This window comes from Lingula anatina, chromosome 2 (assembly GCF_051362555.1).
Source record: "Lingula anatina isolate TDL-2025a chromosome 2, LinAna3.0, whole genome shotgun sequence".
Lineage (NCBI taxonomy): Eukaryota > Metazoa > Brachiopoda > Lingulata > Lingulida > Lingulidae > Lingula > Lingula anatina.
Window position 1 is genome coordinate 3267617 of NC_141768.1, and position 20470 is coordinate 3288086.

The 20470-nt window shown below is 34.9% G+C and overlaps 4 protein-coding genes across 4 annotated transcripts in view; 1 reads left to right on the top strand and 3 right to left on the bottom strand.

Moving 5' to 3' along the window:
• LOC106155996 (synaptotagmin-14) overlaps positions 1-4555 on the bottom strand; it is a 30741-nt gene extending 26186 nt beyond the window's left edge. Inside the window, exon 1 of the mRNA XM_087003434.1 lies at positions 4435-4555. Coding sequence (XP_086859560.1) covers positions 4435-4450 — 16 coding nt within the window. The 5' untranslated portion in view covers positions 4451-4555. The remainder of the gene's footprint in view (positions 1-4434) is intronic.
• Positions 4556-4672: 117 nt separating this feature from the next.
• On the top strand, positions 4673-5837 carry LOC106166138 (optic atrophy 3 protein homolog). Its single transcript, XM_013544585.2, has 2 exons — positions 4673-4887; positions 5265-5837. The coding sequence occupies exons 1-2, from the start codon at positions 4755-4757 to the stop codon at positions 5753-5755; spliced, it is 624 nt and encodes a 207-aa protein (XP_013400039.2). The 5' UTR covers positions 4673-4754; the 3' UTR covers positions 5756-5837.
• Positions 5838-5926: 89 nt separating this feature from the next.
• LOC106166158 (centrosomal protein CCDC61) lies at positions 5927-15416 on the bottom strand. The gene is made up of 18 exons (XM_087007182.1): positions 15256-15416; positions 13644-13802; positions 13241-13323; positions 11617-11777; positions 11038-11143; positions 10828-10880; positions 10397-10604; positions 10132-10211; positions 9771-9911; positions 9424-9500; positions 8745-8823; positions 8393-8541; positions 8174-8206; positions 7867-7948; positions 7522-7618; positions 7360-7399; positions 6967-7044; positions 5927-6602 (listed from the first exon to the last, which is right to left on the bottom strand). Exons 2-18 carry the CDS (start codon positions 13792-13794, stop codon positions 6502-6504), a joined length of 1719 nt encoding a protein of 572 aa, XP_086863308.1. The 5' UTR covers positions 13795-13802; positions 15256-15416; the 3' UTR covers positions 5927-6501.
• A 1875-nt stretch (positions 15417-17291) lies between these two features.
• LOC106166129 (uncharacterized) lies at positions 17292-20261 on the bottom strand. The gene has a single exon (XM_013544559.3). It carries the CDS (start codon positions 18993-18995, stop codon positions 18048-18050), a length of 948 nt encoding a protein of 315 aa, XP_013400013.2. The 5' UTR covers positions 18996-20261; the 3' UTR covers positions 17292-18047.
• Between the last annotated feature and the right edge of the window lie 209 nt (positions 20262-20470).

Consider the following 20470-nt stretch of genomic DNA (forward strand, 5'->3'; position numbering starts at 1 on the left):
CACACATGATGGCAGAGTTCTTCAGTCAAGTGTCACAGCACAAAATGCATCAGCTGTGTCATCTTAAATGTACAAGCACAACCTTCATGTTACAGAAGGCAAATATCAAGGCCAAATCAAAGTGAATTTTGCAATTAATTAACATCAAATGAATTAAACATTTTTAATGAGATTCCATACATGACGCTTAATGGACAGAGATAGAGGGATGTCTTTATTATGATTACACAAAATACGCAAATGGTGTTTTGAAATTTCTGGTAAATATGACTGTATATTAACCTGAAATTGCAATTTTAATTTTAATTTAAAAATACAATTAATGCCCTTTTTGAAGACGAAATTGTCCACCCTTGTCTTTGGGTTTAAAAGTACAATATGGAAATACCTGTGATCACTCTAACCACATCTAAAGTAACCTAAAATTGCAACAAATCACAAATGGCAAATTCATATACCACAAAACCACACAAGAAAGAAACAACACCCACTGCTTCACTCGGCCCACTAGAGCTTCGGGAGGCGGACAAATATAATGAAATTAAAGGCCTACAGATTTCCGAGTTTTTGTCCCTTCAGTGTACAATATGGGATTAAATTGAAATGAAATTGAATATATAATATCCCTTCATCCAATACACATGCTCTCTTCAGCCATTAGTTTATCTAAGCCAACTTGTGCAGTAAAGCACAGCAGTATCAATGTAACACAGTCAATCAATGGAAAGGCAGATGACACCATTTATCAAGGAGAACCCAGGAGAAACATTGAAAAGAGATTCAAAATCCATAATAGCTAGCTGGACTTGCATCTCTGTGTTTCTATCTTCTGCAGATTAAGTAATGTCTCCTCATGGTCATCAGAATTCAATAAAACAACAACAATGCACCCAGTAGGTACCAACCTTTTAATCTTCTTTATTATATATTTTTCTTAATTTCTATCTGTTTATTCATCTATCCATACAGGCTATTATTATTATTATTATTATCCATTTATCTTATTTATTACTTTTATACATATAAATATATATATATATTTATAGAACCCTCATTTTTTACTTGTCTTGTGTTAAATTATCTTCAGTCTCTATCTTGGACCCATCATAATTTGCCTAAGGTTTAACAAAAAAAGAGGTTCTACTTCACATTATACTGGAATGTTGGTTATGTAATGTGATACCTATGGCAGCTGATTCTAGAAAAAGATTAAAAAACACCATTAAGAGTAGCATAGAGTAGATGTCATCAAGTCAATGTTCCATCTTCCATGAAGTATAGCAACGTAATGGAACTAAAAATGGTCCAATACACTCTACAATGTGTCCTTTTGCAGCATTCACCTTTCTTTGAAAAAAAAATTAACAGACTACAACCGCCTGTTTCATTCAGATTTATTCAGTTTCATAATTCTACGACTTTACTTACTTGAACATGAAATTTCCATTACCTACCAATAGGTAATGGGTAAAAAAGAATAAAAAATAAGTATGTATGTACACAACTGCTGGTTTGAATATCAAGCAAACACAGCTGACGAAACATGAAAAATATCTCCCTGTAATAAATGAATCGGATGTTAGGTTATTACTGAGAACGTCAATATCTGGATCAGGCCTCTTCATCAGCTGAAATATCAACTAGTCCCAAAAGACCAAGTCTATCAAATTTTGGTTGTTCTCACCAAAGACATGATATAAATGAGTCCGAACTGTCTTTTTTTTTTTCTTCCTGTTATTTAGTTAGATCGGCTGGAAGAGCTGATAAGCCTTGGTGATAGATGGGTTTTCATCGAAATCCCAATATTACATACTACCCAAACATCAGGTGGTCCGTAATTAGCTAATGAAAAGGATCTTTTCGATGCACTGTCTGCTACTGTCTGTGCTGTTGTCTCGGGAATAATCAATATGGAAACCAAGCAGTGTACCTCTAAACACTCCAGTATAGATACAACTCAGGCCATTTCATGAAATGTTAAGTTGAATCAGAAATCAGGACTAGAGAAAATTATACTAACACTGATATAACCAATATGTTTCTATTATCCATTGCATTTTCTAGATCTGTAGCCTGAACAATGTAACCCATACATAGATCACATACAAGAGCAACATTTCATTATTTAATCAATGACAATGAAGTTTGCCCTTAACATATTGAGCATGAAAAAAAAACTTGCATTCATTTAGAAAAAAATACATATCCCCCCCCCCCCCCAACCAATCCACTCCAAGTCATTTCACCTGGAATCATGTCCTTCATGCAAACAGTTCAATGGGATATTCATGTCTTTACCACAACCTAAAGCTGATAAGAACTCTAAAATCCATCATGCATGCCATTAAACAAATGCCTTTAATCTACCCTTCATGATCTTGCTCAAGAGGAAGCAGAAAGGCCCTATGCATCCGATCAATTATATACTACCCTCTATTTATATTTGTCATCCTTTATGTATATTATAAAGCCAATTATACCTGCTATTGTTTCCAGTATTGAAAGCCAGAAAATGCTGATTTCCTCTTGGAGATCATTCCAGCATGTCATCTTGATATATTCAATACCAACGTGCTTAATGCGACACTGATCTGCTTTTTTTTCTCTTCTGCTGGTTTCATCTGAGCTAAAACTTGATTATCCCGCTGGTAACAGTGCATGCTATCAACAGCAGTTTGCTCTGAATGCTCTCACATGGTCTAATGCAAATGCAACCTTTCTCTTGACAACTCAATACAAAGCTTTTTCCCCTTCTGGGCAATTTCCTTTAAAATGTTGGCACAGATAAAGGATGCAGTTGGATTCTTGACACAGCGAAATAAACTGTTTTTAGCTGCATTTACAGACCAACAATCCAAACCCCTGAGTGAATATTTTTATGCGCTGCTGCCTGCATGGCAATAATTGCTCTATATTCTGTGCTAAAGTGATTTCATATTGTTTATTCAGTTATCTTAAGCACACTGTAAGGAGGATAAACTGTATTTATCCCAACAAAACACGTTTCATATTGTTGGTATAGCACTACATTATAAAACTAACAAAATATTGATTGACACTCAAAAACTGAAATTAAACGTGACTTTCCAGAATTCAGTGAATTGCTCTAATGATGTAAAAACAAAACTGAACTTTTCAAAAACATTACAAAAGTTTTTAAATAAAGTGATCTGCAAAACCCCTTTAAGATAATCTGTCAATTTTACTGGTTTTACATGCTCACATGCTCAAATGGACATACTAGTATCTGATAAATTTTCCATGAAATCACAGGCCACTAGAATAGAAGGGGAGGGGGAAGAAAAAGGGAAGTGGAAAATCTAAGAGATTTTCATTACCAATAGTTTCTTTTTCTTTGTCTTTCTGCTATACAGGGTATGGCTAATGATTTTCAGAACTTATCTGCCAAAATTAATTAAATACACCTAACACTTAAGCTAAAAAGTTGCTGACATTTAGCATTTTGAATATTTTAACAGAATGGTCGTAGTCAAGACAACCATAGGGGTGAGTGTAATTAAGGCAGTTAATCTAAAATATATTATACCATAATACAATTCAGTTGAGTAAAACACTGTGGATGCCAATTAATAAACTGGCTATAAGACATTATTCTAATTTTAAAACAAATGTTCTCTCAACTTTCTTTCAAAACATTACATTTTTGAAATGGATACTACATTTACTATCAAGTAGAAATTATTCCTCCCTTAAAATAGAATAACATCTTTCAATGAAGAAATGTTATTATTTCTGTCACATATATGATCAATGGACCTCAGTTAGAATGTACCAATTGGTTTATGCTTACAAGGCCAATATAAACCAAATATATGACGTCTGTTTGTAATGAATAATATTAATATATGGAGCAGGCCAAGACTATATATATATATATTATACAAAATCATCAACATCTTTTTTTTTCCTTTATTGCTAAGCACAGAGACAGGAAGTGAGATGATAAGGTGAAATTTATGTGCAATTGAACTAAGACTGCATAGATATAATCTAAATATACATATGCATGTTATGATGTATCATTTATTTTAGTGATAGTGTTAGAAAAAATTACATCCCCGCAAAAAAATCAATTCAACCCAATATCAGGGCCGTCTCTATTATTAAACCAAAACAATGACTACACAGCAGAGAAATACTCATTTCACACCATTTTCACAACAATCGAAAACTAGGTGAGAGGTGAGGTGTCGCTCTCTGGGCACCTGCTCTGATAAGCAGCGAGGCGAGAGAGGGACCGTCACGGCTCACGGTACTAGTACAGCTGTTCATTCAGCTGTGGTCGCAGCTAGATTTGTTTCAAACTAATGTGTTTTCCTTACACTAACCAATGAAGCTGCAATTGGTTGGGGATTTAAAATTAGACTAGGCATATCGGTAATCGATTAAGTAACATAAAAGTCCAATACTCACTTCCCAGCCAAGCCATTCTATCTCCACAAACAAATCCCAGGTGCACTGCGGAAACGAGACTGTTTTCCGAAAAATTAGGTCAATGCTTAGAGCTAAATAAAATGTGTTATTGTTGTTGTTTTTAAAATAAATACTGTGATAGCGATATTTTATCATATGGCAATATATAGTTATTCCCACAATTATTTTTATGCCTTTAGCATATTCTTTACTTTCTTTTTTATGAAGACATAAGTTGCCCTACGATCCCATACAGCAATGTCTATTGCAACTTCCGGTAGTTTCTTCATCATTGGCGCTAACCGCACGTAACATTATACATGGCAGTCTTCCCTCTTATAAAATTGGTGACATTGAGTATCAGACAGCTAAGTAAACCTATTGCCAACCAAATCAAAATTAGAGCCAAGAACCACGAAAAGTTTAGAGGACTGCTGAAATGGGGAGCTCAAAGTAAGTCTCACCTTCCACAAATAGTGACATACTCAGTGAAATAGTAGAATGTAAAATGTATGCAGTAACTCAGTCGTTGACATTGTCCATTGCCATTTTAACTGTAAATGCAGGATATACTTGTTTTGCTCACTGTCATGTCCATTATTTAACGTTTAGTATTAGTTGAATTTTAGCATCAACATTACTGATAGTATATCAAGACTCGAGTTACTGTACATGCAGTACTTGGTTTGAAAAACTAATTTAAGATCTTGGAAGGAGAACAGACCAACTTACAACCAATTGGTCCTTTACTTAAACTTTCAAAGGTATCTACAATTTGCCGGGGATCAATATGCTATTTGTTATGCTGTATCATTTATATATTTGAACAGAATACCACCGCATTGAAACTACCTCCAAGTTGAAGTTAATGGGAATCAAAAGCACCAAAGAAGTGAAACCGTTGAATGAAGAAATGGCCGTAGAACTTGGGGCAGACATGCTGGGGGAAATATTTATATGGAGTGTAGCTGTAGCTATGATTGGTCTGGAGAGTTACAGACAGAGCAGCAAGAGCACGGCCAGTAGGGAAGCTGTGAGAGAAGACTTGGAAGATCAAATACAGGCACTGGAGTTTAAACTTGAAGAACAGGATACTAAAATAAGGGAACTGATGAGACTTTCTCATCATCTTGAAACCGAGTTAACCACTATGAATAAAACATTGACAGATGTTGAAAGAAATACCAGAGCAGCCAGTAAAACTGCAAAAGTGAAAACTGCTAAGAAACCTAAAAAGGTCACTTCAAGTTCTCTTGCAAGGCAAAGTTCAGTATCACATGCTGTTGATGGTGCTTTAAATTCACTATTTGGAAAGTCTTAGCAGACAGTGAAAATAATATTGAATTTTGAATTATCAAGCATGGAAACCTTGTATTTATTATATAGGCCCAGTGTTTAGGGTAAAATTGGCTGTACCACACGTTCACTTCCTGTATTCTTCCCTACAAATGCACCTATAATCACACATGGAGCAGCAAACAAAGAAACTAAATTTGAAAGTTTGGACTAGTTACTTTTATTATATTAGTACCTATTTAATTTTCAATAAAAGGTTAAAATGCTATTATTATTAAAACAAATATAAAAAAATTAAAATTTTATACATTTTTACAAATTCTTTATCTGTTGACTACGATGCAAATCAGATTTTGTTGCATTAAAAAAATTTTAATTACAATATAATTTACAATGATTTTACAAAAACCAAAAAATTCTTAATGCCACCACATAATTCCCTGAACTTTATATAAGAAAAATGAGGAGTTGAAAATTAAATCGAGAAACTTTCACTACCAAATACTTACAATTTTTACAAATATTCACAATTTCTTTGTATCATAAAATCTAATAAGAGCTGCCTTCAAACAGATTTATATGTTTACATTCTTTTTTCAATCAATTTAAAACTAGACATTCACTTCATGCAGTGTTGAATGACTTTTTTTTTTAAATTTTATGGTGTTCCTATCTGAGTCTAGAAAAACATATAGCATACATGCTTTTGGTAAATAATCAGATGCTTCTCTTGATGCAATATTATCGAGTGGAGTCCAAAGTCGGGAAATATCATGAGGGAATATTAGATCTCATAAGTTGTTGGAGTCTGTTTAATCTGGCATCTATTTCTGACATTTCAGCAGATCGATCAAAGTAGTCACTATCTGCACCTGAAATAAATAGTGAAAAAAAAGAACCCTTAAATGTCATTGTATGCAACATTAGAATTAAGCAGTGTACCAAGCAGGCCTCTTTTTAACTGTTTCAAATTGTTTGAATGTCATCCCTAGAACTGCATGTAAATGGAGAGTGAACATGTTGGATTTGAAATCTACACCGCTGAGGTTACATGACATTACAAAGCAAGGAGCATCTTGATGTGCTACATTGTAACGTAAATGTTGTCTTAGTGCCAAATTTTTAGCATACATCAACTGTCCTTTGTGTTTTCATTGTGTTTTGTAATAAAAATCAAAAATTTCACAAAAGATTTATGTTTCATGAAAGTATGCTGAATAATAAAAAACTACCTACCCTCCACAGCATAATTTTCTTTGCCTCTGCCGACTCTTTTCCTGTGTGCTGTTCCTACAGAATCTGGGGTACTGGCCAATGTGACAGCCAGTTAAGGAAATAACATGCCATTTTTAATTGGAAATTAAGTATCCTTTAATGAGCTGGGGTAGCACTAACTCTCGCCAATTTAGCCAAAGGCTAAAACAGACCTCCATTGACTAAACAAAATGGGGTTGATTTGATTTTAGTCAAATTTGAACCATTTTGCGAAAAGTAATGAAAAAGTAGTGATTTGGCTAAGTGAAAAACAAATTGCTAGCACTACCCCAGATTAAGGTTACTGTTCTATTGTCTAGCCAACATGGAAAATAAGAAAAGTGAAATTGAACAAATCTGATATCGTCAAAGGATATAATCTTGACTTGCTTGTGGCCGTCTTCCCTTGGTAGCGCTGAAATTAGACAGAATTAACAGATATATCAGATTAACAGAAAAACATATACAGGAAGTTTACATCTTGGTTTTGCCCCTTTTAAAAAATTACTATCAAGGGCCATTTATTCAGGAACCGGATATCATGAAAGAAGCACGTTTTATACTTACAACATTAGGACTATCCCACGCAGTTGAAGAAGATGTTCTATTAGGCTTCAGAACTCTATTCAGATTTCTAAAAATAATAAAAAATTACATTAAACGGATCAACCAAATTATGGACAGTAATGAATTGTAAATATGTCTTCAAATCAATTTCATTGTTTAGTTTGTTCTTTCAAACAATTCAATTAAGTCTTATTAAATTGTTACATAATTGGCCTAACATGGGAATCATAATTAACAAATCTTGATGGAATCTATGAGACATTTTATCCAAAATTTTACAGCTTACATATTAAATGTATTTAAATTTAAATTTACCTTAACCTTGAACCAGATGTGTTAGGCAACTCTTCTACATCACTAATTGAACCCCTAGAGCCCCTAGATCCTACACTGCCAACTGAAATTAATTTTAGATTTATATTTGTTTTATCAAAAGTACATTATTTTTCAATCGTTAAGCTTCAAAAGGCATTTGAAGTAAATGGTCAAGAAAAACATTGTAAATCTTATGTTACTAGTAGATTTTAAGTTAATAAATTATATGACTTAAATTACAAAAATAGTCTCATCAAATTCTTTTCACATTAAAATGGTTGTAAAAAAGTTTTTATATCATTTATACCTGATGATGTCCTTGACCTTGTTCTTTGTCTCCCTGGTAACGTAAATACAAAGCATATGAATCTCATTAATATCAGCAGTATCATTTTTACTGGTAATTTTTTTTTCTCTACTACAAAAAATCTAAAAATCTAATGAATAAAAAAAACGAGAGAATATTAATGAAATAAATGAAAAGGCACATTTTTAGATAAACTAAAATATAATATCAATTTTTTACCGGCTGGTCCCAGCTTCCTCCTTTCTGAAGTGGTTAAAGAATAACTGGGTGAAGGTCTGGGTTCTCTCTTCTCACTGCTACTGGGTGCATAGCCTGGAGTCCGCCTTTTCTCAGTGCTTCCAGATAAACTTGAACGCACATACCTTTTTCTAAAAAATTGAATATCTTGAATCAAAAACCTTTTCCTTTGTGAGAAATATTATCTGAACATGATAGATATGTTAGGAATGCTGATTATATATTGTAACAAGAAGGTATTGCACTTTATTGAACGTTTCCCATAAATGTCATTCTCAAAAACAAATGTAAATATTATTTGACTATGTTGATCTTTCTTCTTATTTACACTTACTTCTTCAACTCTGATTCTTTTTTCTTTCTTTCTTTTTCTTTTATGAAAGCAGTGGGATCAAATCGTGGTTTTCGTGTCCCTAAAACAAAAATTTCAAAAATCACAAAACTCTTTCCACCAGAGTACATTGTCAAGCAATGCGATGTCTTGTCATATATAACTTAATCACTAAAAATAGGATACTTATAGATAACTAATCTGAAAGGTGTACTTTAATATTACTATATACTGCAAAAAAAAATCAAGGAGGGTTTTCTTCATTTAATAAACCTTACAATAATGTATAAAGTAGAATAAATGGTTAATTAGCAGCAGACAAAGTAACACGACTAATTTTGTGATCTGCAACTTGACCGATTCCCAGCATATTTCTCTTCAATGATCCACCATGAGATTTGCACATTTTCTCTTGTATTGCAACTGACATACCAAGTAAGGAAATATCTATATGACATCCAGGGTTTTGGGTACAGGGTGTCCAAAATGTGAATCTGTTATTTGTCCACTGATTCAACAGCAAGTCAAACCCAAGCAAGCCCAACCAAAATTTTGCAAGCTGTCCAGACGTCTTTGGAAAAATAGACTGTCTTTTGAGGTCACTGGTCATCCAAATGATGGCTGAACAACTCTTTGGGGAAAGCCTAGGTGACACAATTTATAATTTCTTGATCTAACTGACCTGCAGCTGATGGTGGTGTCACAGTTCTTCCTAGGGATGGCCTCCTGCTTTCCTGAGATGAAAACCTGTCCCTGGATCTTAGGGTAAAAAAAACGGAAACTATATTTTCATAATGTTTGTAAGAGATCAAAGCAGTATTTATTGATTTTTTTCCTTATACTTACCTTTTTTTGTTGTTGTTGTTGTTTAAGAGAATTATACAAATATAAATTATATCTGGGCCTTCCTCTAGACATAAGCTTTATGTGAAGAGGAAGCTTTATTTGAAATTTTGAAGAAATGATAAGATATTTACCATTACTAATTACGATATGACAGCAGGGTAAAACACTGAAATGTTAATTTACCTTGATCTATCTCTACTAAACGATGACAATGGTCTATCCCTAGAACTTGTTCTTTCCCTTGAATGAGATCTATCTCTAAGATAAGAGGAACGCCTGCTTTCCCTTTCCCTTTGAGACTGTTGGCTGCTAGAAACTGCAGATCTATAAAATTCAAAAATTTAGAATTTATTTCAAAAATGTTACATAATTTAAGACCTTACTTGAATATAAAAATAACATGCTTTAATAGGCTAAAATAGGCCATGAAAGTATATATCTTACTCTTTTAATAACAAAAAATTTATTTCTTTAGCATGAAGCCATATACACACTGTGATGAATTACAAACATACTTTACATGATTTAAAACATTCCCTCTTACCTTTTGTAAATGGCAAGTTCATTAGTAAGGCTCTTAACCCTAACCTTCAAATTTCTCTCAGAGGCCCTTAGCTCTTCTACCTAAAAGGTTTATATAGTAAAATTTTAATACACACAAAATATAGTAAATTAACATTAAAACAAAATATGATTTGGCAATTATCGAGCAAACTGAAATTCCCTGTACATGAAGATGGGATTACACAACCATGGATTTTTGATAAAGCTTTGGTAAATAAACTGACACAGCAAAACAAGCAGCTCACCTCATCTAAAAGCTGCCTATATTCTTGATTCCTCTTGTTGGCTGACCGTTGATGTCTAGCCTTTTCTTTCGTCAACTCTTCCTCTAAATTCTTCACCACAGTTTTAAGAATTTTGACCTCCTTAGGGGCACCATGCTTTGCAGCACTTCTCTTGTACTCCACCAGCTCAGCTTTTAAGTTCTCGTTCTCATCTAAAACTGCTTCATAGCTGCAATCAGTGTAAACACATGTAAGAAATGAGGACAGAGAACTCCAATAAAATCTCCTGCTTCAGGGCTAGATAAGTTTAGACCATGTATTGAATGGGCGTGGAACTATAAAAATAACTTAGCCAACATGTTTTCCATTTGATAAAATAAGAATATAATGATCACAGACTTCCCATAGTTATCTATGCTACTGCCACTCAAATTTCTGTAACACATACTTACTCTTCTCGAAGTTTTTCATATTCTCTGTTTTTCAATCCAGGAGATAAACTCTGCTAAAAAAGAAATGAACAACTTTACATTTTCTATACGTTTAAGCAAAACAGACCCACACTTTGCATTAAGCCACCACAACATGACATCAAAGTCATCAACTAGTTGCATTCAGTGACAATTTCATCTTCTAAAGAAATAAACTTCAAGTCTACAAACCTGCTGTTTGAGATTTTTAATTTCAGTCCTCATCTCCCTTATGCTTTCTTGAAGAATTCTTGGGTCTGGTTTCCCTTGATAAGTTAATGGAAGTGGGTAATGAATCCTAAAAAAAATTAAAAACTTGGTGAACTGTTTTTCTGTGCTTTTTCCTTTTTGTTCACATATTTGCATAACACATTAAATTTTACAATACAACACTCTTTCTTTTTAAGTTATACTATCTTCATTAAAAAAAATGTTCGACGGTCATACTTTCACATGTCAATCCCTGCAAAACCACTTTTATCTTTAGCCAATTCAGACCTTAAAAATGATAAAACCCCTCAAATAATACGGCGTACATATATTTCCCTCTGGAATGTAAAGGTACTGGCCAGTCATTCAGAACTTAACTACTCAATTACAAATGGTATAAAACATCAAATCAAGGAGAGTTGTTCAAGGATTTAAGCCATTTCCTTCTTTTTTTTTTTTTTAAGGAGGAAAATTTAATATCCACTGACTAACAACTCCTTGATATAAGAATATAATATTTTACCATATTTTAAAATACCACACAGAATAAAACTTCCCCACCTGTCAAATTCCACTGTATAAGTGAGTATGAGGTATCTTTTGTTCCCCAGGGTAGTGGTCTTCCCAGCAGCCTGAGGGCGGGGACCTGCCCCAGTTTTCCTCTGCCGCAGGGACTCCAGATCAGAGTATGTCAGTAGATCTAAGGACACCGAGTCTGACACCTACAGTAGTAAAACCAGGGAGTAAAGAAAGATCATAGAAACTTACCTTTCAACACTAAATACATGTTTAATGTTGATGCATATCTACATATGTAATTTTGAATTTTGCTGCTATTTATTTGTGTACTAGTAAATTTTTTTTTTTCTTTTATATTATTACTATTACTTATTACCTCAGTACACTTCACCAGCTCAGTCTGATGTAAAAAGTATAAATAAAGATATATGTTGTCTCCTTTCTGGACTTCTTATTTCAGTCATTTTTCACTTGAGACTTTTGTCCTACTCATGGCAACTGACAAGATCCACATTTATCCTCCATATAAAATGAATTCAATCATGCAAAATTTATTGCATCAAACTAAAACGTAACAGCAAGTGCAGTTTTTTAGTAAGCAACTCCAAACTTGCGATTTAGAAAAAATATTGGACACACACACATGAATGATAATGTGAAGTGCGAAATGCAAAATTCATATAAAAATATACGATGCTAGTGTTTATAAGAACATGCACTGTACCTGTGTTAAAGCAGACTCCAGCATACTGACAAATATTGTAAACTGTTTATAAGAATCTTCACTGTACCTGTGTTAAAGCAGACTCCAGCATACTGACAAATATTGTAAACTGTTTATAAGAATCTTCACTGTACCTGTGTTAATGCAGACTCCAGCATACTGACAAATATTGTAAACTGTTTATAAGAATCTTCACTGTACCTGTGTTAATGCAGACTCCAGCATACTGACAAATATTGTAAACTGTTTATAAGAATCTTCACTGTACCTGTGTTAAAGCAGACTCCAGCATACTGACAAATATTGTAAACTGTTTATAAGAATCTTCACTGTACCTGTGTTAAAGCAGACTCCAGCATACTGACAAATATTGTAAACTGTTTATAAGAATCTTCACTGTACCTGTGTTAAAGCAGACTCCAGCATACTGACAAATATTGTAAACTATTTATAAGAATCTTCACTGTACCTGTGTTAATGCAGACTCCAGCATACTGACAAATATTGTAAACTGTTTATATAGGAATCTTCACTGTACCTGTGTTAATGCAGACTCCAGCATACTGACAAATATTGTAAACTATTTATAAGAATCTTCACTGTACCTGTGTTAATGCAGACTCCAGCATACTGACAAATATTGTAAACTGTTTATATAAGAATCTTCACTGTACCTGTGTTAATGCAGACTCCAGCATACTGACAAATATTGTAAACTGTTTATAAGAATCTTCACTGTACCTGTGTTAATGCAGACTCCAGCATACTGACAAATATTGTAAACTGTTTATAAGAATCTTCACTGTACCTGTGTTAAAGCAGACTCCAGCATACTGACAAATATTGTAAACTGTTTATAAGAATCTTCACTGTACCTGTGTTAATGCAGACTCCAGCATACTGACAAATATTGTAAACTGTTTATTAAAATGTTCACTGTACCTGTGTTAATGCAGACTCCAGCATGCTGACAAATATTGTAAACTGTTTAAAATTCCCAGTTTTATGTGTGAGATCTTCAATATCTAAAATGAAAGGATTATAATGAGCTGTCTTTAAATAACAAACCACGCGACTAAATACTTTTTCTGCTTGCATTTGTCTTTTCATTTGACGTAAAATTTAATCACTGAATTTCATTGATGACCGTACATCCAAAGTATACCATTATGTAAAAGTCTATTATTTTTTCTTATTGATATCAAACAAATTCACTTTTTTGTTTAAGAAACAATATCTGAAAGCTACTTTCATCATTCTTTACTTCTGAATACTGACATCAAAATCAAATTCATCAAGCTGTTATAGTACAGAGCTAATATCTCAACAGACAATGGGTTCTTACAGGCAGAATCAAAAGTTCCTCTCCACTGGTCAGCTGTAAGCCTGTCCTCTACTTCTACTGTGAGAGTGCTCCCACCCTCCAAGTTCATGCTCACTACATACTCCACATCACGGAAGTAGTAGGTCGCTGTCACAGAGGAGTCCTCCTCCATTTTGGTAGCTGTAATAACAATGATTTGAAAAAGTACAATGCAGAAGAAAACACTGGTTCTCAGAGGATCTGAGTATTCTAAGTCTAAAATACGAGTATATACCAACTACCAATATCAAAAGACAACTGACTATTGATAACCAAAAACGTTTAAAAAGTAATAAAAAACAAACCTTTTTCAAAATTTTCGTATCTGAAATGTAATGACTCTTTAATGGACCTCACGAAATAACAGACTTTTAATTCTACAAATTCAAATCAATTTGCTTTCCTTTCTTTGTTCTAATAATGAACATTTATATTATAAAGTCTGTTGCCGACACGGCAGAAATTATATACGTTATCATTTTTATTTTATATTTTCCACGCTGTTCTTATGTTTATTTATATTGTGTTAGAGAAGACACTAGAACACTGCTCAATATTAAGTAACATCTATTCATCTAGTCATGTGATGAACTGTATAAAAGCCGATGTTGCATGTACTCTGCGCGGTCATTTATATACTTACTGGCAGAGTGGAGGTATGTTACGATATTACGTGTAGATTGTGTAAAATTTATGTGTTTAATAAAGTGTAATTCACTTATATAGAGATATTTTGTGTAGTTTACAAAAGTTTACATAAGTTTACTTAAGTTTAATCAGTAACATAAGTTATGAGCATCGTGTTTATTAAAGTTTATGTTAGTATGGGTGTGGCATTTTCATGACCAACACGCACATGTATATTTATGTTATCAAATAAATTTACAGTACCAGCTCAGATTGCTATGGCCGTATCTGAGCAGCCAGTTGCTAGCGGAGAAAGCGAGTCTGGATATTGTTCTAGTGTGAGTGTTTTGAAATTAAATAATAAATAGTAAAAACTTACACACATGCAAAGATCAATTATTTGTTGTTAAGATCACATGAATTAAGTTGTTTATTATATCTAGTTTATTTATCTTTATTTCACTGTATTGTTATTATTATTTTTTCTTTTTCTTTTCTTTTTATAGTTTTCACCAGTTTTTGTCCAGTTTTGTTCAGTTTTTGTTCAGTTTCTGTTCAGATTCTGTTCAGTTCTGTTCACTGCGTGAATAAACGGCAGTATTATCCAATGGTGTTGCTTTATTTACTCGTGGTCCGCTACAAAGTCTACTGAACAAAATGTGGGCCTTGGTCATTTTACATATAATATATAATTAGTAATATTAATTACTATAATTACTTAGGTCTCCCTGCCCTGGGATGGTTAAAGGACAACTAAAATCACAACCAAGGGCGACAAATACACGTAAGCCTAAATGGATACTGCATGCCATAAATAAAGTACAAATACAAGTACATCGCGATGACAAACTTTGACAATAATTCTCTACCAAAATCGGGACCAATTTAAGCTAAAAGCAAGATAAGTACGAAAGTTGGTACTATTGTGCTTTCAAGCACTCAAAGGTAAAATATGAAAAATTCTTACCTCGGGTCGACTTTAAACGGCAGTTGTTTTTCTATCCCAAGTTGTATTTTCTTCTTATGTGACACTTGACATAGCCATTGATGATATCAGTCAGCAAAGATTGAATTCCGAAACGTCCGCCATTTTGAAACAAATCGAGTGCGCATACTCAGATCATAGTTATTTCCGGTATCTATTCAGGGTTGTTGATGTGAATTGCATTAGTTGTTACATAGGACCTAGCTGGTTTTCACAACAACCACAATTCTGACTGCTGTTCTGTCTGTTAAACTCACAAATAATAATATTTTCTAAAATATTATATGTTGATTCCATTTTCCCAGTCCTTTTGTTTCAGCATTCTGTATTTTTTTTCGTCTACAAAATTTATTGAGAAAAACGTAAGTCTAGGACCCCATTTCCAGAGATTAGATCGATCTACTTTAGATCGACCTAACTCCCTGGGGGTTCACGCTAAATAGCTGTCAGCCGGGCGGACACGAAAGTTAATTACCCCCTATATAGAATCTAAACTAAGTTGGGGATATTTTTGTTACGTATTAGGGCCAAATTCAAATGTACTGGTATCAATAAAGCATATAAACTGCTCCAGCATGCTCAATATAACAATGTTAAGGAGAATGGGACCAATTCTTATTTCTCAAAAAAAGCTTATTGGTGTTTTGTTTGAAATTGTATACATATACACCTTGCATTCTTAGATATAAGATTAGAGATGTGTGCTGTCCCATTCTAAACAAGCTAAACGCTTTAGTCGAAGGCCTACCAGTAAGGAATTCTAAAAGTCGTCTTAGATTACATTCAGATGTTCATCATATTTATTCATGATGCCAGAAAAACGATTTTAGCAAATGGGAAATATATGTTAAAATAAGCCTAGATATTTCTTCAATTGACCGGGGGCCGTATATCCATCTACAAACCAAACAATAGGCTTACTGTCGTTAACAGCGTTCCATCCATTATGGAAAGAAAATAATGACTGGATCGATACGTCAAAATCCCCTCCAATATATGACACTTTGTGGCACAATTACTTTTTCAAGGGTAATTACCTTCTTTTAATCAACACTATATCATCTTAACGAGAACCAAATCACACATGCAATGTATTATTCAAGACCCCATGCCATCACCGGAGATGTCTTTGGGCGACACCATCTCTAGTTCGGTTTACCACATTCCGATTAAAATGTGTTTTTATAATTCCCATAATTACGTAGTCTAGGCTCCCTTATCTTATTACGTCGGTGCGTGTAACTTTTCAATATCCCTATAACAAGTGAAATTCATATCTGGTATATTTTGTATATAAGTACCGGTGAAAAAGATGAAGGTGACTTTTTTTTCGGTGAAATTTCCTCTTCCTGGTCAAATAGACAAAGAGAACTTCCAATCACAGCGAGAAATGTGATTTACTGATGACAGTTTTTGTTACATAGTCTCATTCGTCATGTTCTTAAAGGTGTGGTGCTTTTTTATTTATTTCCTTTAAATGCATACTTTGCGTGATAATACTATTAACTGTTGTTTCTCAGTGAATATATCAAGCAGACAGTTTTTGCTAGCAGATTTCCTCATGTTTTTTGGCCAGATTTTTTCTTTACAGTTTTCGGTCAAATTTCCTCTTTTAGTCGAAAAAGATAAAAAGATTAAAAGTCATCTACCCACGGAAAAAATACTCCATAACGGTGGAAGGCGTTTCACCCAAAATCTCTGGACTTCGGTCTTTTTGACCTATAACTATTGTAGTTTCTATGTTAAAGTCATCAACTACAGCCTTAAAGCATTAGTAATCTTAAACTCTCTTGGTATTTTTGACCTATTACTATTGCAGTTTTTATGTTACAGTCATCAATTACAGTCTTGATACATCAGTAACCTTTAAATTTTAACACTCATATTTAGAAACAAAGTATAAGTAACACGACTCTTCAGAAATAATGTTATTATTATTTGAATGTTTAACACTTTCTTTTATTTTCTTAAATAATTTATTCTCGTTTTTTATCTCGTTAAAAGTGACAAAAACACTGTGGTTTAATTCCAGTAACCCTGCTACAGGGTTTGAGTGTCTAACAAAAATGGACGTAGTATACAACTCATGTGAAGTAAAAGGCTTAGATCTACATTTCTAATCCAAGAGAAAGTGTGTTTGGCTTGCGTTTTGAGAAACAATATAAGTTTAAACGCAACAACCTCCCTTAACCGCGATACACCTCTTCCTTATTTATCTACACAATGTAAGCTACATATGTGAGTAATAATCGATACTTAGCTTGATCTACCTACATTCCGTTCCCTACATTCAAATTAAACATGCGATCAGGCCTGATTTTATATTCTCACGCCAAACTTCATGGAACGGTGATCACGATGCGGCTGTGGGTCAAAGCATGTCGGTCATTCCATCAGTGCCAGTCTTTATCCATTTGATTTTCAGGTTAAATTTAGCGTAGATTTTGGGTATAATTATAATATAAGATGCAAACTACAAAAATGTTAACACCCGTTGTTTTTTAATAATGTCTGTTTTAATTGCTCTCAACACAGCTATGAGGAAATCCAAGTCATTATTATTATCATTATTATTATTTTATTTTTTTTTTTGCCTGTGTTATTAAATGGTTGCAGATTTTTAAAGTAAGCGATGCAGAAACACTTCAATTAACTAGAAAAATAACAGTGTTTTAGCGGCATTTTCCAGAATGTGGCTGAACTTTGCTGCCAAACCGCAGGCGCCGTGCTTGAGTATCTGTCAATGAAGATAAAATGTCTTGCTTCCGTCGAGCTCAAGCTCTCCTTTGAAGTTTCCTGTAGCGGGCAATGCTCTGAAGCCAGGAATCGATATTACGATGCTGGTTGTCGTCGAACCAGTTGCAGGCGTTTGCTGTCGCCGTCAGCATATAGACGTCGTGCTCGTAGTCCTCACCGCACCTGGCGTAGTTGTCATAGCAACGTTTAATTGCACTAAACACACGATTAGCGTCTATGTATGTCGGTTTGGCAAGCAGGAACCGTGCTATTAGTAGTGATAACTTTGGGATGGTGTGAGGTGCATAACCATAATCATAATCAGAGTCAAAATCCGTGTATTGTTGATCTAGAAGCTGGTTTCGCTTTTCCTGAAGATCTTCTTTCGTTTTCACCAACTCGCGCTCCAGCTTTTTGTTTCTGGACTCTGCCAAGTTCAAATCCTGTCGCATTCGTCTCAGCTGAAGCTCCAAAGAGGCCACGCGACAGGCCAGTTCAGAAACCTCAGGAGAGCGAGCGGCCTGGTAGCCGCGATAGCCCCTTTTGTCCAGCAGGTCGTCCACCTCGCTGACCACGGCTGCAATCCCGTCGCACTGAACCTGGTGGCTGGGCAGCTCGTAACAGTTGATGGTCAGGTCGCAGCCTGCACACTGGACGGGGGCGAAGTTGCACGAGGCCCGATGCTGAGGGAGGTTTTCAACCTTGACCACGGCTTTACAACCGCGGTCGGCGTAGTCGCAGTCAATGTCCAGGGAGTTGATGAGGTTACGGATGGAGTGGATGGGCGTGGCCTCATTGCTAAGACAAACGGCTCTACACTCAGGGCAAGAGTTTGTACCTGGACGCGAGAGCCACGTTTCCAGACACAGGAGACAGAATGAATGTCCACACGGTGTTAACACAGCGTCCTCCAATACGGCGCTGCAGACGCTACACAAAAGGTTCTGGTCGACGTCTCGAGCGAAACGGTACACGCCAAATCCCATTGTAATGCCACTGTGATATGAAATTCTCGGTGTGTCGATGTGTGTTTTATAACAATAGGTGTATTTGAAAAGAATATGAACACCTGTCAGATAAATAAACAATATATGGAGTTATCCAGTGACGCATCAGAAAAGTCCACAGTAGTTCTAGTAGTCCACAGTCATAAGTAATAATTCCGAATCCTCTTCATGCAGTGTTTATAGGTAACCAACTGCAGGGCGTGATACATAAAACATAATCTATTCCTAGGGTGCATTAAATATAGATACATGGGTCGCGTGCAGGTTAAACGCAGCCTTGCATGTTTTTAATTAGACTTTGTGATGAACGCCCAAGTCTTTGTTGGTTATGGGCTAATTAGATTCCAGAAACCCAATCACACACTGTCACCTAGCTAGTTTTGCGTGTATCTTTTTTCCTTGAGAAGAGTCTATAATACACGCTGGACACTGGGGAGAGTAAGTGACAATCGGTCACGTGAGGAGAACAACGCCAATTTATTCGTTCAGTGACCAGCGTCTCCTCCGTTTTCCTACGGTTGAATATTAGCAAAAACGTTCATTAAATCGGCAGAGGATAGACCGCTTCAATAGCTGTGCGTCAATAATTTCCCCTGAAACAATTTTGAATCATGAAATGACGAATGATGAAAAAACGTAAATAAAAAAATGTTAAGATAAGCTATAGTAGGTATACCACAGTAGGTCGTGTCTGCATGCTATGTGATTTCCGAATGACAAATCTCCCACTCTCTTTCTCTTTCTCTGTCTCTCCCCAGCACACACACGCGCGGGCGCGTGCAAACGCCCAAAATGATAACCACAAAATCATTCACAAATTTCATACATACGGACTTTCAAAACATGGCGAACAGGCTCGTGCAAGCTCCATTGATTTAAAATAGAAAACGGCAGATGGTCAGTTCTGAATGCATTAGTGTCAATAGCTTGGATGAGACGCGAGAATGCAGGCTTATTTACAGTATTGACCTGTGTCACCCGCATCTTACCATATCCGCCATGCAAAGCTATCATCCAGCAATTGCTTACTAACAGTAAGTACAGCCATCAAAACTATGGAGTTGCATTGATTTCTTGAAATTTTTGTTTTTGATCCAAATCTCTGCACTCTCGTTAAATTGAGAATTGAATGCGACTGAGTTTAAACAAATTCTCGAGTGTTTGAGGCAACCCCATACAGAAAATTTGCTTAACAAGATCAGCGACGATAAAACCTCGCTTCAACATCTCATATGCAAAGTTAAGGATCAGAAAGCTCTGTTAAAACTCACCTGGTCTGCAATATATAGATTTTCGCTGTTCGTGGTTTCATTGGTCTTATATACTTATACACGATACTGAATGCGATAGGTATACCACACGATATATATATATATATATATACTTATATACTTATACACGATACTTACTAGGTGTCAGAGCTCAACTGTGTAGGTAAGGATTAAGTGAGGCAA

What these genes read in the sequence shown, in the direction of transcription:
- LOC106166138 (XM_013544585.2), top strand. Translation starts at nt 4,755, where the DNA reads ATGGCAGTCTTCCCTCTTATAAAATTGGTGACATTGAGTATCAGACAG. An exon ending in GCTGAAATGGGGAGCTCAAA is followed by an intron (nt 4,888 to 5,264) that starts GTAAGTCTCACC and finishes ATATTTGAACAG; the next exon opens with AATACCACCGCATTGAAACT.
- LOC106166129 (XM_013544559.3), bottom strand. Translation starts at nt 18,995, where the DNA reads ATGGGATTTGGCGTGTACCGTTTCGCTCGAGACGTCGACCAGAACCTT.
- LOC106166158 (XM_087007182.1), bottom strand. Translation starts at nt 13,794, where the DNA reads ATGGAGGAGGACTCCTCTGTGACAGCGACCTACTACTTCCGTGATGTG. An exon ending in AGGAACTTTTGATTCTGCCT is followed by an intron (nt 13,324 to 13,643) that starts GTAAGAACCCAT and finishes CTTTCATTTTAG; the next exon opens with ATATTGAAGATCTCACACAT. An exon ending in GACACCACCATCAGCTGCAG is followed by an intron (nt 8,824 to 9,423) that starts GTCAGTTAGATC and finishes TTTTTGTTTTAG; the next exon opens with GGACACGAAAACCACGATTT.